General features: G+C 40.0%; 1 protein-coding gene across 11 annotated transcripts in view; it reads left to right on the plus strand.

Annotated features, from left to right (window-relative positions):
* Positions 1-13,102, plus strand: part of B3GLCT (beta 3-glucosyltransferase) — a 119,244-nt gene that overhangs the window by 72,813 nt on the left and 33,329 nt on the right. For all 11 annotated transcript variants that reach the window (XR_009498758.1, XM_059903049.1, XM_059903048.1 and 8 more), the window contains exons 9-10: positions 2,032-2,151; positions 3,707-3,776. Coding sequence is in view for 10 of the 11 variants with exons in the window: in XM_059903049.1 (XP_059759032.1) it covers positions 2,032-2,151; positions 3,707-3,776 (190 nt within the window). In the remaining variant the exon portion in view is untranslated. The remainder of the gene's footprint in view (positions 1-2,031; positions 2,152-3,706; positions 3,777-13,102) is intronic.

Genomic DNA, 13,102 nt, shown 5'->3' on the forward strand with positions numbered 1-13,102 from the left:
AATGGAACTTGTTCGTATTGCAGGCAACTTACTGTACTTTAACATGTACAGTAAATGGCCAATTAATCAACAGCCTAAAAATCTAAGGGCCTGAGCATAACTCTGATTATCCCTCTCCCAGTTTTTATGCTCTTTTGTCCAGTATTTTTGTTCTGTCTTTTTTTTCAACCCCACAACTCAGATACTGTCCTTACCTTATACAGTTAAATCATTTGTATTAGCTTAACCCTGTATTTGCCGTGTCTGTGCTCACTATTAGCTTAACCCTGTATTTGCCATGTCTGTGCTCACTATTCAAATTCTGTTTTTTTTTTCTTTAAAAATAATTTATTTCAACTTTGTTCTTGAGACATAGTTGCGTTGTGTGTACAATTCTAGGTTGTGAGACATTTTCTCTCATCACAATACTGTTGTTCCCCTGTGCTCTGGCTTCTGTTACTGCTGTTGTGTTAGGAAGTCAACCACCACTCTTGCATGGTTCCTTTGTCAGTAATCTGCCGTTTCTCTGGCTGCTTTTAAGATTGTTCTTTGTCTTTGGTGTTCTGCAGTTCACTATGGTGTATATATGTCTAGGTGCAGACTCTTTTTTTCTAATCCTGCTTAGCATTCATTGGGCCTTTCTATAATAGGATTGTTAAGCAATCCTATTTTTTTTTAATTACATTTAAAAAAAATTCTCAGCCATTGTCTTTTCAGCTATTTTCTCATCCCCTCTGTTATCTCCTTCTGGAACTTTAGATATATGCTAGAGGTCTGAACTTCTCTTTTACAGTCCCCATCTCTGTTTCTTGCTGGGCTACATTTCAAATAACTTGGAGGACATCATCTTTTAGTTCCCTAGTTTTTATTCAGCTGTGTCTAATATGCTGTTTATCCTCACCATTAAAATGTTCATTTTAAGCATTATATTTTTCACATCTACAAGTTCTAGATACTTCTTTTTCAAATTTGCTCTCTTGTACAATCTTTCAGAAATTTTGCTCATGTTTTAAAGTTTTTCTTTTCTTTATAAAAATATATGAAACAGTAATTTTCTATTCTGTGCTTGATCATTGCAATCCCTGAAGTCTTTTGGGCCTGAGCAAGCTGTGTCTGCTGGCTCTTGCCCATCATCTCATCTCTTTGTACTACTTTTTGTGATTTTTCTGCATACTTTTGCTCCTTGGGAACTGTGGCAGTCCCCCGAGTCCTATATTAAGGTTGTGGGCTCCTCAGGAAGGATTTGCATTAGTTTTTGCCTGCTGCTAGAGGCTCAGGCTGACTTAGGGCCACTTTAAATTACTCTGAGGTGTTTCTGGAACACGTAGGTGACAAATGAGGGAGCCCTGGCTTTTGGTTACAGAGTCTCAGGACATCTGGAGATGATTTTTCCCTCCATCTAGTGCCAGTTGTGGGGCTTTGCTGTTAGACACGCCCCACCTTGGGCGGGTCACGGGCTTTATTTTCTTAACATGCATCAGAACCTTGGCATCCTCAGAGCCCAGCTGATACCTACTGGGGAAAACTACCCTCAGTGGCCTTTTTCCCAGGTTCTCACTTTCCATTTTTGTCCTCATAAGCTCCACATTTTTGTGCCAAGTTAGCAATACATTTAAAATAGTTTTAAAAATATTTTATCCCAATATTTTTAGGTATTTTCAGCCAGTCGGTTTTTCAGGGTATGTAATTACCATCCTGCAGGAAACCAGAGTCATGATATTTCCTTTTATCTTTCTCTGTGATGTTTTAGAATCCCTAAAATAGCTTCCCTAAAATTGCTTACGACAATTTGGAATTTTTTGGAGGTCAGAATACTGATTCTTAATTAATTGTTTACAGTTAATAAAAGATTAGATTGCTCCACATGGAATTACTATTTTTGTAAGTAAAAAAAAACCCAAAAAATCCTGTTGAATGATGACATATTGATGTGGTTCAATTTAATATTCTCTAGAGAAGGTAAGGTCTGCATGCCCTTGAGATGTTTCATACCTTTGTGGACCTGTGGTGCTGGTTAAGAGCTTTCATTAATGCCAGTTTCCTGTGTGACAGATCGCTCTCTACATCTGGGACAGAGGTGATGGACCGCCCCTCACTCCTGTGCCTGAGTTTTGTACAGACGGTGTGGACTCTTCCTGTGCCACCACATTTCATTCTTTTCTACCGCTTTGTGTAAGTAATAGAAGGACAGCTTCCTCGCATGTCAAAGGAAAACATACATGCCGTGCACAGTGTTGTCCTAGCACTTTCCATCCTAAAAAACCCCAACATCTGCCATGTGCCAGGTGAGAACTATATATCATGTTTCTAGGGATATTGGCCCCATAAGGTAAGCACTGTAGTTACCCTGTTGTGCACTTGAGAAGAGAGCAGAGTGGCACTGAGAGCTGCGGAGGTGTAGCCCGGAGTCATTTCTTTTGTTGAAGATGTAGCATGTAGCTGTTGGAATTCCTATTCTATTTCCTAGAAAGGCAATCTCAGACATTTCCCGTTATTCCTAAGCCTTCTCCTCGAGCCCACCCCCTTTACTTTCTCAGCCAGTGACCTCGCTTTGATCTCACCTGAGACTGTCCAGAACTTTTAGAATGAACCTACTTGTTAGGGGAGATCCTTGGACCAGTCCCCAGGATGGGCCTGAAGACCCCGGGACTCAGCTGGGTGGTTAACAATCCTTCCTCATAATGAAAAATGTATTCACTACCTCAGCTGTTGTCTGTTATTTTCAAGTCATTGATAGAGAAGTCTGTGCGTTGCATTTTCAAAGAGGAATATATGTACACACAGACACACACACACTGCAACAGTGGGAGAGAACCTGTACTGTTGGCACAGTTCCTGAGGGGGAAAGGTCTTTTTAGACACTATGCTTGCTTGTTCTTTAATGTTCTCCTGGACAATCTGGAGGGGTTGACCTCCTAGTGCCTTGAGTGACATGACAAAACTGCAGTTACATGTCGCTATAAACCAGCCCCAAATGATGCAGAATTAGGATTGGGTATCACTACAGGCTTAAGATGGTGATAAAGGGGCCAGAACACACCGCCCCACCCAGCTCCCTCCGTGAAGCGCCCACGGCCTGGGTGTGGATTGTCCACAAGCCCCTCCGTGAGCCCCTTCATCTGAGTGATCGGCTTGGGTTGGAACCAGGGCAGGGCTCCAGGCTCCTCCAGAGTGTTTGAAGTTATCCTGCCTTTGGCAGAGGACAACATCGCTGTTGCCTAGATTTGGGTAGACGATAAAAGGCCATAAAAATACTTTAACATCAAAGTAAGGCTGGGCCCCCAGAAGGGAGTCATCTCTTATTTTACACTAAAACATCCCCCTACTTCTCTCTCCCTTTGTCAAAATCTTCACCAGCTGGAAAAAGGCAAGGGAAGGTAGCCCACGTTTACTGGGTACCTGTGATGCGCTTAATAAATAGTAGTAATAAAAGCAGCCGCACGGGTGGTCATCATCCCAATTTCCTAAATGAGCAGACGAAGTTGAGAGAGCTGAGGACACTCGTCCAGGTGACACAGTGGAAATGCAGAGCCGGGATCCTGGTGCCGGTCTGCCTGAGCAAAGGCTTTGTGGTCAGCGGAGCTACAGTTCCTTTTTTCCCCTAAAACTTAATCCTGGAGACAAGTCTGATGTCCCTGACATTGGTGAATTTGAACTTGAGAGCATGTGAGAGCTAATGTGGATGTGCACATGTATGCATATATTTTTCTTTTTTTTCTTTTTTTAGGGAAATCCAGTGAAGAAGAAGGATATTTTTGTTGCAGTAAAGACATGCAAGAAATTTCATGGTGACAGAAGTATGTTTTGGGTTATTCATTTTTATTGAACTTTCAAAATCCAAACTGCCTTTAAAAAAAACAGTACAAACCAGATATAAACTCAACCCTCAAAATAAAAGGGACAATGACAAATATGTCATTGAAGTAGAAGCAGTTTGTTTAATCAGTATTCCTCATCATACCACCTCAATCACCAGATCAATTAGAAAAGACAATTTTGTATTGCAACATGAGTGGTCACAGCCTGTCTAAGGACTGATCAGAGCAGTATTTTAAATTGGAAATGGAAAAGCTCAGCTGTGGCAATCTAGGAGACAGTAAGTGAATAACAATCCATTTTGCAAAACAATGTCCTGTTGTGTCCAAGTGCAGTCTCGGAGCTGTGTGAAGAGTATGAGAGGGGATTTCAGGGTAACAGAACGCCAAAAGAATGTTTTTCTAACACTGTTCCTTCTTTTTATATTTATTTCAAATGCACACATCAGAACTTTTAAGTAAGGATATGTATTTGCTCACATGTAGATATATAGAGAAAAGGAAAAATGTGCCTTACAAGCAATGGTTCCTTCTTAAGGAAATCCTGCGTGTATTGATAGATGAATGTTGTTTTTATTCAAATTGTTGGTGTCATTACAGAATTCTACTAAATTATTATGATACTATTTTTTAAAAAGCCTATCTTAAATATAAATACATAATTTATCTCTTTTTTCACCTTATTTCAAGCAGCACTTTTCTGATATTGAAGGTTAGACAGTCTTCTGCATTTTCTAATTTTAGCACATATTTTAATGTTTTTCCAGGAACAGACTCAATTTCACCAAGAGTGTGATATTTATAGAGGAGAGATTTCTAAACCAGCTGTCTTTTTTTGTGGGATTAGAGCTATGTGGGGAGTTCATTTATATAATTTATGTGATAATATATTTACAAATTATATTTTAAAGGAGAACATATTTTCCAAATAAAAGAATATTATAATTTGGTATTAAAGTGTTGTTTAAGACACTGACATAAATTCAAATCTTGTTATAGTCAACACTATCTTAAAAGTACATTTACTATAAACCTTCATGGTTACCTAAAATAGTCATGATAAATTCTAAGTCCTATTAAATCAGCCTAAATAAACATATGCATTCATTATGAGTCCTAAAATACTATCAAAAATCAATATAGCACTTTAAAATTTCATTTACCATAAATTTAACCTAGATTTAATATTCTTTTGTTTTTTTCATAGTCTGTAAGGGCTCTGTAGGATGATTTTTTTTTTATAAAGTTTCTTTTATTTACTTATATATTTTTGGCTGCATTTTGGGTCTTCGTTGCCGTGCGTGGGCTTTCTCTAGTTGCTGTGAGGGGGGGCTACTCTTTGTTGCGGCACGTGGGCTTCTCATTGCAGTGGCTTCTCTTGTGGAGCACGGGCTCTAGGCACGCGGACTTCAGTAGTTGCAGCATGCGGGCTCAGTAGTTGCAGCACAGGGGCCCTAGAGTGTGCGGGCATCAGCAGTTGTGGCACGTGGGCTCAGTAGTTGCAGCGTGCAGGCTCATTAGTTGTGGCTCGTGGGCTCTAGAGCACAGGCTCAGTAATTGTGGTGCATGGCTTAGTTGCTCCACAGCGTGTGGGATCTTCCCAGACCAGGGATTGAACCCGTGTCCCCTGCATTGGCAGTGTAGGGTGATTTTTGACAAATACCTTTCATTAAAAAAGTGTGAAGGCACTGCAGAAATACAGAGGATCATGAGAGATTACTACAAGCAACTATATGCCAAAAATGGACAACCTGGAAGAAATGGACAAATTCTTAGAAAAGCACAACCTTCTGAGACTGAACCAGGAAGAAAAAGAAAATATAAACAGACCAATCACAAGTACTGAAATTGAAACTGTGATTAAAAATCTTCCAACAAACAAAAGCCCAGATGGCTTCACAGGCGAATTCTATCAAACATTTAGAGAAAAGCTAACACCTATCCTTCTCAAACTCTTCCAAAATATAGCAGAGGGAGGAACACTCCCAAACTCATTCTACGAGGCCGCCATCACCCTGATACCAAAACCAGACAAAGATGTCACAAAAAAAGAAAACTACAGGCCAATATCACTGATGAACATAGATGCAAAAATCCTCAACAAAATACTAGCAAACAGAATCCAACAGCACATTAAAAGGATCACACACCACGATCAAGTGGGGTTTATCCCAGGAATGCAAGGATTCTTCAGTATACGCAAATCAATCAATGTGATACACCATATTAACAAATTGAAGGAGAAAAACCATATGATCATCTCAGTAGATGCAGAAAAAGCTTTTGACAAAATTCAACACCCATTTATGATAAAAACCCTGCAGAAAGTAGGCATAGAGGGAACTTACCTCAACATAATAAAGGCCATATATGACAAGCCCACAGCCAACATCATTCTCAATCGTGAAAAACTGAAACCGTTTCCACTAAGATCAGGAACAAGACAGGTTGCCCCCTCTCACCACTATCATTCAACATAGTTTTGGAAGTTTTAGCCACAGCAATTAGAGAAGAAAAAGAAGTTAAAGGAATCCAAATCAGAAAAGAAGAAGTAAAACTGTCACTGTTTGCAGATGACATGATACTATACGTAGAGAATCCTAAAGATGCTACCAGAAAACTACTAGAGCTAATCAATGAATTTGGTAAAGTAGCAGGATACAAAATTAATGCACAGAAATCTCTTGCATTCCTATACACTAATGATGAAAAATCTGAAAGAGAAATTAAGGAAACACTCCCATTTACAATTGCAACAAAAAGAATAAAATACCTAGGAATAAACCTACCTAGGGAGACAAAAGACCTGTATGCAGAAAACTGTAAGACACTGATGAAAGAAATTAAAGATGATACAGACAGATGGAGAGATATACCATGTTCTTGGATTGGAAGAATCAACATTGTGAAAATGACTATACTACCCAAAGCAATCTACAGATTTAGTGCAATCCCTATCAAACTACCACTGGCATTTTTCACAGAACTAGAACAAAAAATTTCACCAATTGTATGGAAACACAAAAGACCCTGCATAGACAAAGCAATCTTGAGAAAGAAAAACGGAGCTGCAGGAATCAGGTTCCTGGACTTCAGACTATACTACAAAGCTACAGTAATCAAGACAGTATGGTACTGGCACAAAAACAGAAATATAGATCAATGGAACAGGATAGAAAGCCCAGAGATAAACCCATGCACATATGGTCACCTTATCTTTGATAAAGGAGGCAAGCATATACAATGGAGAAAAGACAGCCTCTTCAGTAAGTGGTGTTGGGATAACTGGAGAGCAACATGTAAAAGAATGAAATTAGAACACTCCCTAACCCCATACACAAAAATAAACTCAAAATGGATTAAAGACCTAAATGTAAGGCCAGACACTAGAAAACTCTTAAGAGAAAAACATAGGCAGAACACTCTATGACATCAATCACATCAAGATCCTTTTTGACCCACCTCCTAGAGAAATGGAAATAAAAACAAAAATAAACAATTGGGACCTAATGAAACTTTTAAAAGCTTTTGCACAGCAAAGGAAACCATAAACAAGATCAAAAGACAACCCTCAGAATGGGAGAAAATATTTGCAAATGAAGCAGCTGACAAAGGATTAATCTCTACAGTTTACAAGCAGTTCATGCAGCTCAATACCAAAAAAACAACCCAATCCAAAAATGGGCAGAAGGCCTAAACAGACATTTCTCCAGAGAAGACACACAGATTGCCAACAAACACATGAAAGGATGCTCAACATCACTAATCATTAGAGAAATGCAAATCAAAACTACAATGAGGTATCACCTCACACCAGTCAGAATGGGCATCATCAAAAAATCTACAAACAATAAATGCTGGAGAGGGTGTGGAGAAAAGGGAACCCTCTTGCACTGTTGGTGGGAATGTAAATTGATACAGCCACTATGGAGAACAGTATGGAGGTTCCTTAAAAAACTAAAAACAGAACTACCATATGACCCAGCAATCCCACTACTGGGCATATTCCCTGAGAAAACCATAATTTAATAAGAGTCATGTACCAGATGTTCATTGCAGCACTATTTATGATAGCCAGGATATGGAAGCAACCTAAGTGTCCATCAACAGACGAATGGATAAAGAAGATGTGGCACATATATACAATGGAATATTACTCAGCCATAAAAAGAAACGAAATTGAGTTATTTGTAGTGAGGTGGATGGACCTAGAGACTGTCATACAGAGTGAAGTCAGAAAGAGAAAAACAAATACCGTATGCTAACACATACATATGGAACCTAAAAAAAAAAAAAAGGTTCTGAAGAACCTAGGGGCAGGACAGGAATAAAGACACAGATGTAGAGAATGGACTTGAGGACACGGGGAGGGGGAAGGTAAGCTGGGACGAAGTGAGAGAGTGGCATGGACATATATACACTACCAAATGTAAAATAGCTAGTGGGAAGCAGCTGCATAGCACAGGGAGATCAGCTCGGTGCTTTGTGTCCACCTAGACGGGTGGGATAGGGAGGGTGGGAGGGAGACGCAAGAGGGAGGGGATATGGGGATATATGTATAGGTATAGCTGATTCACTTTGTTATACAGCAGAAACTAACACACCATTGTAAAGCAATTATACTCCAATAAAGATGTTTTAAAAAAAAGGGTTAAGGGAAATGAACTAGCTGCTTTTTTTTTTTTTTAAAAAAACAGCAAACAGAAGTGCTCAGATTGATTTATTTGTTCTTGAAGCTGCATTTGGAGTACAATATCAATGTTAGGAATGGGGGTGGTAGTATTTTCTCTTTAGAAACACATTTTTCAAGTTGACAGTTAAGCAGTAAAATTAGGGACCGTCCCTGTTGTAGTTTTCATGTTCTACAGAAATGAAAAAAAAAGTTTGCTAATTTTAATGTAGTCATTTATAATAATCTAGTTTATTGCTTTCTTAACTTTGCATAAGGTTGTGATAATCCTTTCAGATATCTATCAAATGCTTTTATATTTGAATTTTGAGTCAAAGGTCTTTAAAAATGATTAAATCTTCAAAGCCTGTTAGGAGCATTAAAACCAAGCCTCCCATAACCAGATGCACTGATTTTACTGCTCTTAATTTGGATCTGGGATCAATGCAGCCTGAGACCTAAGAGGTATTTTGAGGATGTCACAGCCGAGTTGCTGTGACAAGCCATTTTTAAACTTGGACCTGTTTGTTTGAAAAGATAGTCTAGGCAGCAGGATTTTAGGGGCTCTGATGTCCATTTTGCTTGACGGAAGTGAAACCTGCCCAGGCCAGTGGGCTCTGCTCCTCGTTTAGGAAATCTAGTCCAGTCACCATTTGGCCCAGAGAATTATCCAGTAATCGTTTTAGTTTCAGTGACAACGCCACAGTAGCTGCTTCTGACTGCTAATCTTTTTTTTACATTTTCTGGTGTGTTTTTCACATGTATCCTATCATCTGATTTCATGTTGATAGTTCCTTGCGATGTGGTCATTATTTTTATTCGGTTGATATCATAGAGAAAGCTGCCTATGGGTTGAGACACAAATAGCCCGGCATCTTGTAGACTGAGCCAGGGGAGCTGGGGCTCAGGGTTTCTGGCTCCAAATCCCCAGTTCTTTCTGCCACAGAGAGCTGTGCTGCACTCTCTGTGGATGTATTGTAAATCTCATGCTTGATAAATAGTACTTCATAGCTGTGTTGATGCTCTGCTGCGCTCAGGGTCAGTTTTGACGTGGCCAGAAGCCGTGGCAGGAGGCTTTTTATTTTCAGTAGCAGGAGGGGATCGCCAGGAATTCAAACCCTCAGATGATTTAAAATATACATTGAGCTGGGAATTCAGATTCCCATCTTGTCCTCGCATATTAACTGCTCTAGTCAAGCAGAATACACGAACTGGGGGGTTTTGTTTTCTTTTTTCTTTCTGTATGCACTCTGGTAGAAACACTTGAAGTTACAAAAACCAAATGACAGCGAAGGAAAAAATAAACACAGACAAGACTGTATTTATCTGTGAGCAGTTGAGAGCCGGCTACACAGTCAGTGACTTCCCCGGAGGCAGGCTCTCACTGTGTGTGCGCTGCCCTGGGTTCCGAGCGTAGGTGGACCCTAGCCACGGCCCCTACTCCTGGCTCCTCCAGGGACGAGGGTGAGGGATGGAACATTCTGCTTAAGGCTGTAGTCAAGGCAAGGGAACATATACATTGAACTCATTTTTCATACTCTTTTGGAAAACTTGATAATAAAGCCAAGTTCCAAAATTAGAAAAAATGATTTTACATCTTGTAATTTTTTTTTTTTTTTTGCCCAACAGTGAAACAAGTGTTTAGATAACTGCTTGTATCTTGATTCTGATTTAGATGAAATAAAGCAACTTAGGACACAGTTAGCAAAAATATACTCTATCTTTTGGCTTAAGAAAGAAATACATATTGACAGCATTGGAACAGCACATGCAAGCAGTCGGTAGGGTTCTAAAGACACTTGGAAGGTATTTTACATGAAGTGATGAACTGCCGCAGCTTGTGCAGCTGTGTTTAAGCAAGGAAAAGATCTCTGGAGTTGAACGTTCCGCCCGATCACTTCCTCTTGGGTTATGTGTTCTTCCGCGTGTGACGTGAGCTGTCAGTGAATGTTACGGATTTTCTCCGTGTCCTTCTGCCACGCGGTTCCCACGCGGGTCTCAGACACCTCGTGGCAGCCACTGTTTCTGTTCGCGGTGGGTCGTGAGGTGCCTCCCTCTCATTAAAGAGGTTAAATTGCCATTTGCTCAGCCTTTAGTTCCTTTTCACAGCTTCCTGAGCTCCTAAACATAAACACTTTTACTCCTTTCAGAATAAAAAAAAAACCCTGCTTGCTCTCTTCACTGTAGTGATCTTCCCTCTAGGTCTGAACACACTTACTCTGAAGAGGGCGTGGTAGCCGTGTTCCCTCTGGTAGGTACCGTGGCGCAGTCTGCGCATTGAAAACACGAGGGTTTGAATGAAAAGGCAGCCAGCTAGCAGGCCACACCCCGTGTTAGATGAAGTGAGTGCATGAATTATTAAGGGGACTTTGGTTCTCCCCTGGCTGCTGCACAGATGAAGACGGGCCAGCCTGCCCTGAACTGCTGTGTTAGGTCAGCCAGGACGGGGCGCCTCCGTCTTCCAGACGCCTCATCTCTAAACCCGGGAAGCAGAGCACGCGCTGGGTGCTGTCGCTAGGTCTCTCCCTGAGAAGAGAAGAGAAACCAGGGCTTTACTTTGTGGTCCTACTGAGACAAAAGGTCCGTTTGTTAATTGAAAACAGCAGACTCCTTAAATCAAAATGATCATGCACAATTGATTGTGTGGTAGATTTTGTACAGGGCTCAAGCGTCAGTTCATTTTCACTTGTAGTCACTTTTGCACGTCAGTTCACTGGGAGTAGAAGTGTGTTCTGGGCCTCGTAGGGAGATGTATCTCCTGCTTCCAGGCTTTAAAGCCACGTGGAAGACATACGCCATCTGGGCAGAGGGTTTTTTAAAATAGTACAGTTTTTACTTTGCCCCAATTTTAAATTATCTTGTGGCAAACATTCTTGAAAGAGGCATTAACTATTGTTTTATTATGTGGGAGAAAGTATGCTTCTCTGTATTGAAAATGAGATAGTAGATCACATAACTATATTGAAGTAATTTCTCCAAGTTTAATATCTTTAGGAATCTAGTGCCTCAATACAATATGAAATATATTATAAATAATAGAATGAATCCAATTTAGGATTCAAACAGTGACAATAAAATAGACCAATATTTTTAAAGTTTTAAGTAATTGTGAATCAACTCTGGTTGCAAATAGTCTTCACCTGCTGCTGTAGGAGACTTAGCCTTACTTTACAAATGCACAGGTGTTACAGTGATAAGGGGACAGATGATACACTGCTGGATGCTTTTGGTGTTAGAGTCTCAGAACACGTTACTGTGTTGAAATGGTTTGTCTATTTTCAAATGATTGGTAATGGTGGTACCAGTCTTGTACCAAAGGATGAATCATTTATAAGAATAAAACCTTCCTTTAAACTAGTTCCAAAAAGAGCCCTTGGCCTTTCGTTGGAATTCTGACAAAACCCAGTCCTCAGTCTGCTATTTATTGAGCACCTACTACGTCCCCGGCCCTGTGTGGGGTGTTGGGCACTGAGTCTAACAGTAATTCTTAACTTCAGTGACATTTCTGTTTCATCTGTTTCAAACGAAAACTGGAAGCAAGTAGTTAGGTGTAGTGAAGAGCTAACTCACACTTGATTTTGATTTTAACTTCATTCAAATTAGAGAACTGAGAAGAAATGCCTGTGCTGTTTATTAAAGCTCTTAGAGCAAACAGAATCTGAAGGCTAAAGGCTGAGGAAAGTGCAAGCAGAATTTGCAGGACCCCGGTGCTGGGACCCAGGGAAATTCTTGGCCTTTCCTCACAGCTTCTTCCCGTTACGCAGTGGAGGACATTTTACCCACGAGTGCGACCGCTAGCGGCTGCAGGCTGCGGAGAGCCTTGTCTGGGTGAGTCCTGCTTGTTATATGCAAAGCAAGCTGCCACTGCAGGGCCAAGGCTGAGTTTTGTTGTGCTGGAATTTGGACAGAGTAAGGGTTTCTTTTCTTTTTTCTTTTTTTTCCCCCTCAGCGACCTTATGTATTGTTTACTGCATCTTTGTCCATTCTGGTATGGAGAAATCTTTATATCTGCCTTTTTATGATTGCAGAAAAATTGCATTTTAATGTATAAAAATAATACTTAGTGGCTTAAAATACGCAATTTGGAGATGACTATAGCAAATGTCCAGAACTCATCGGTCTTTTTCTTTTTTAAAAGCTGGTCAATAATGGTACTATAAAATGGTACACTTTTGTATTTTCTACGTAAGGGCTGTCTGAGTTTCTCTCCCACTTTGCTGAATGACATAGCTAGACACTTAAATTTGGCATTGCATGGGTAGTTTTTGCATATCATTTATTTTTATTTAGATTGGGAAAAAGGGAAAGATAAGTGATCTGATCAAGTCTCAAAATATTAACTGAAGATTTGGTTCATCAGAGTTGAGATTCTTAAATCAACAGAATATAAAATCTAGATATGATGATCTTTTCTATTAAAATAACAACGGAAACCCCTTCTTAAAATTTAGAGATGCAGATAGTAACTTAAAAAAAGTACAGAAGAAAATAATTACTGGGATAGTTGGTCAAGTGAATTAATATCAAACAGTGATCAAGCAGATTTCTGTATGTCAGGTGTGGAGACACGGCTACCTTTGAGCATCTCGCCCTAAAATGCAGAAAACCAGGAGAGTTTTCTGCTCTTTGTGTTCACTGT

This window comes from Balaenoptera ricei, chromosome 18 (assembly GCF_028023285.1).
Source record: "Balaenoptera ricei isolate mBalRic1 chromosome 18, mBalRic1.hap2, whole genome shotgun sequence".
Taxonomy (NCBI): Eukaryota; Metazoa; Chordata; class Mammalia; order Artiodactyla; family Balaenopteridae; genus Balaenoptera; species Balaenoptera ricei.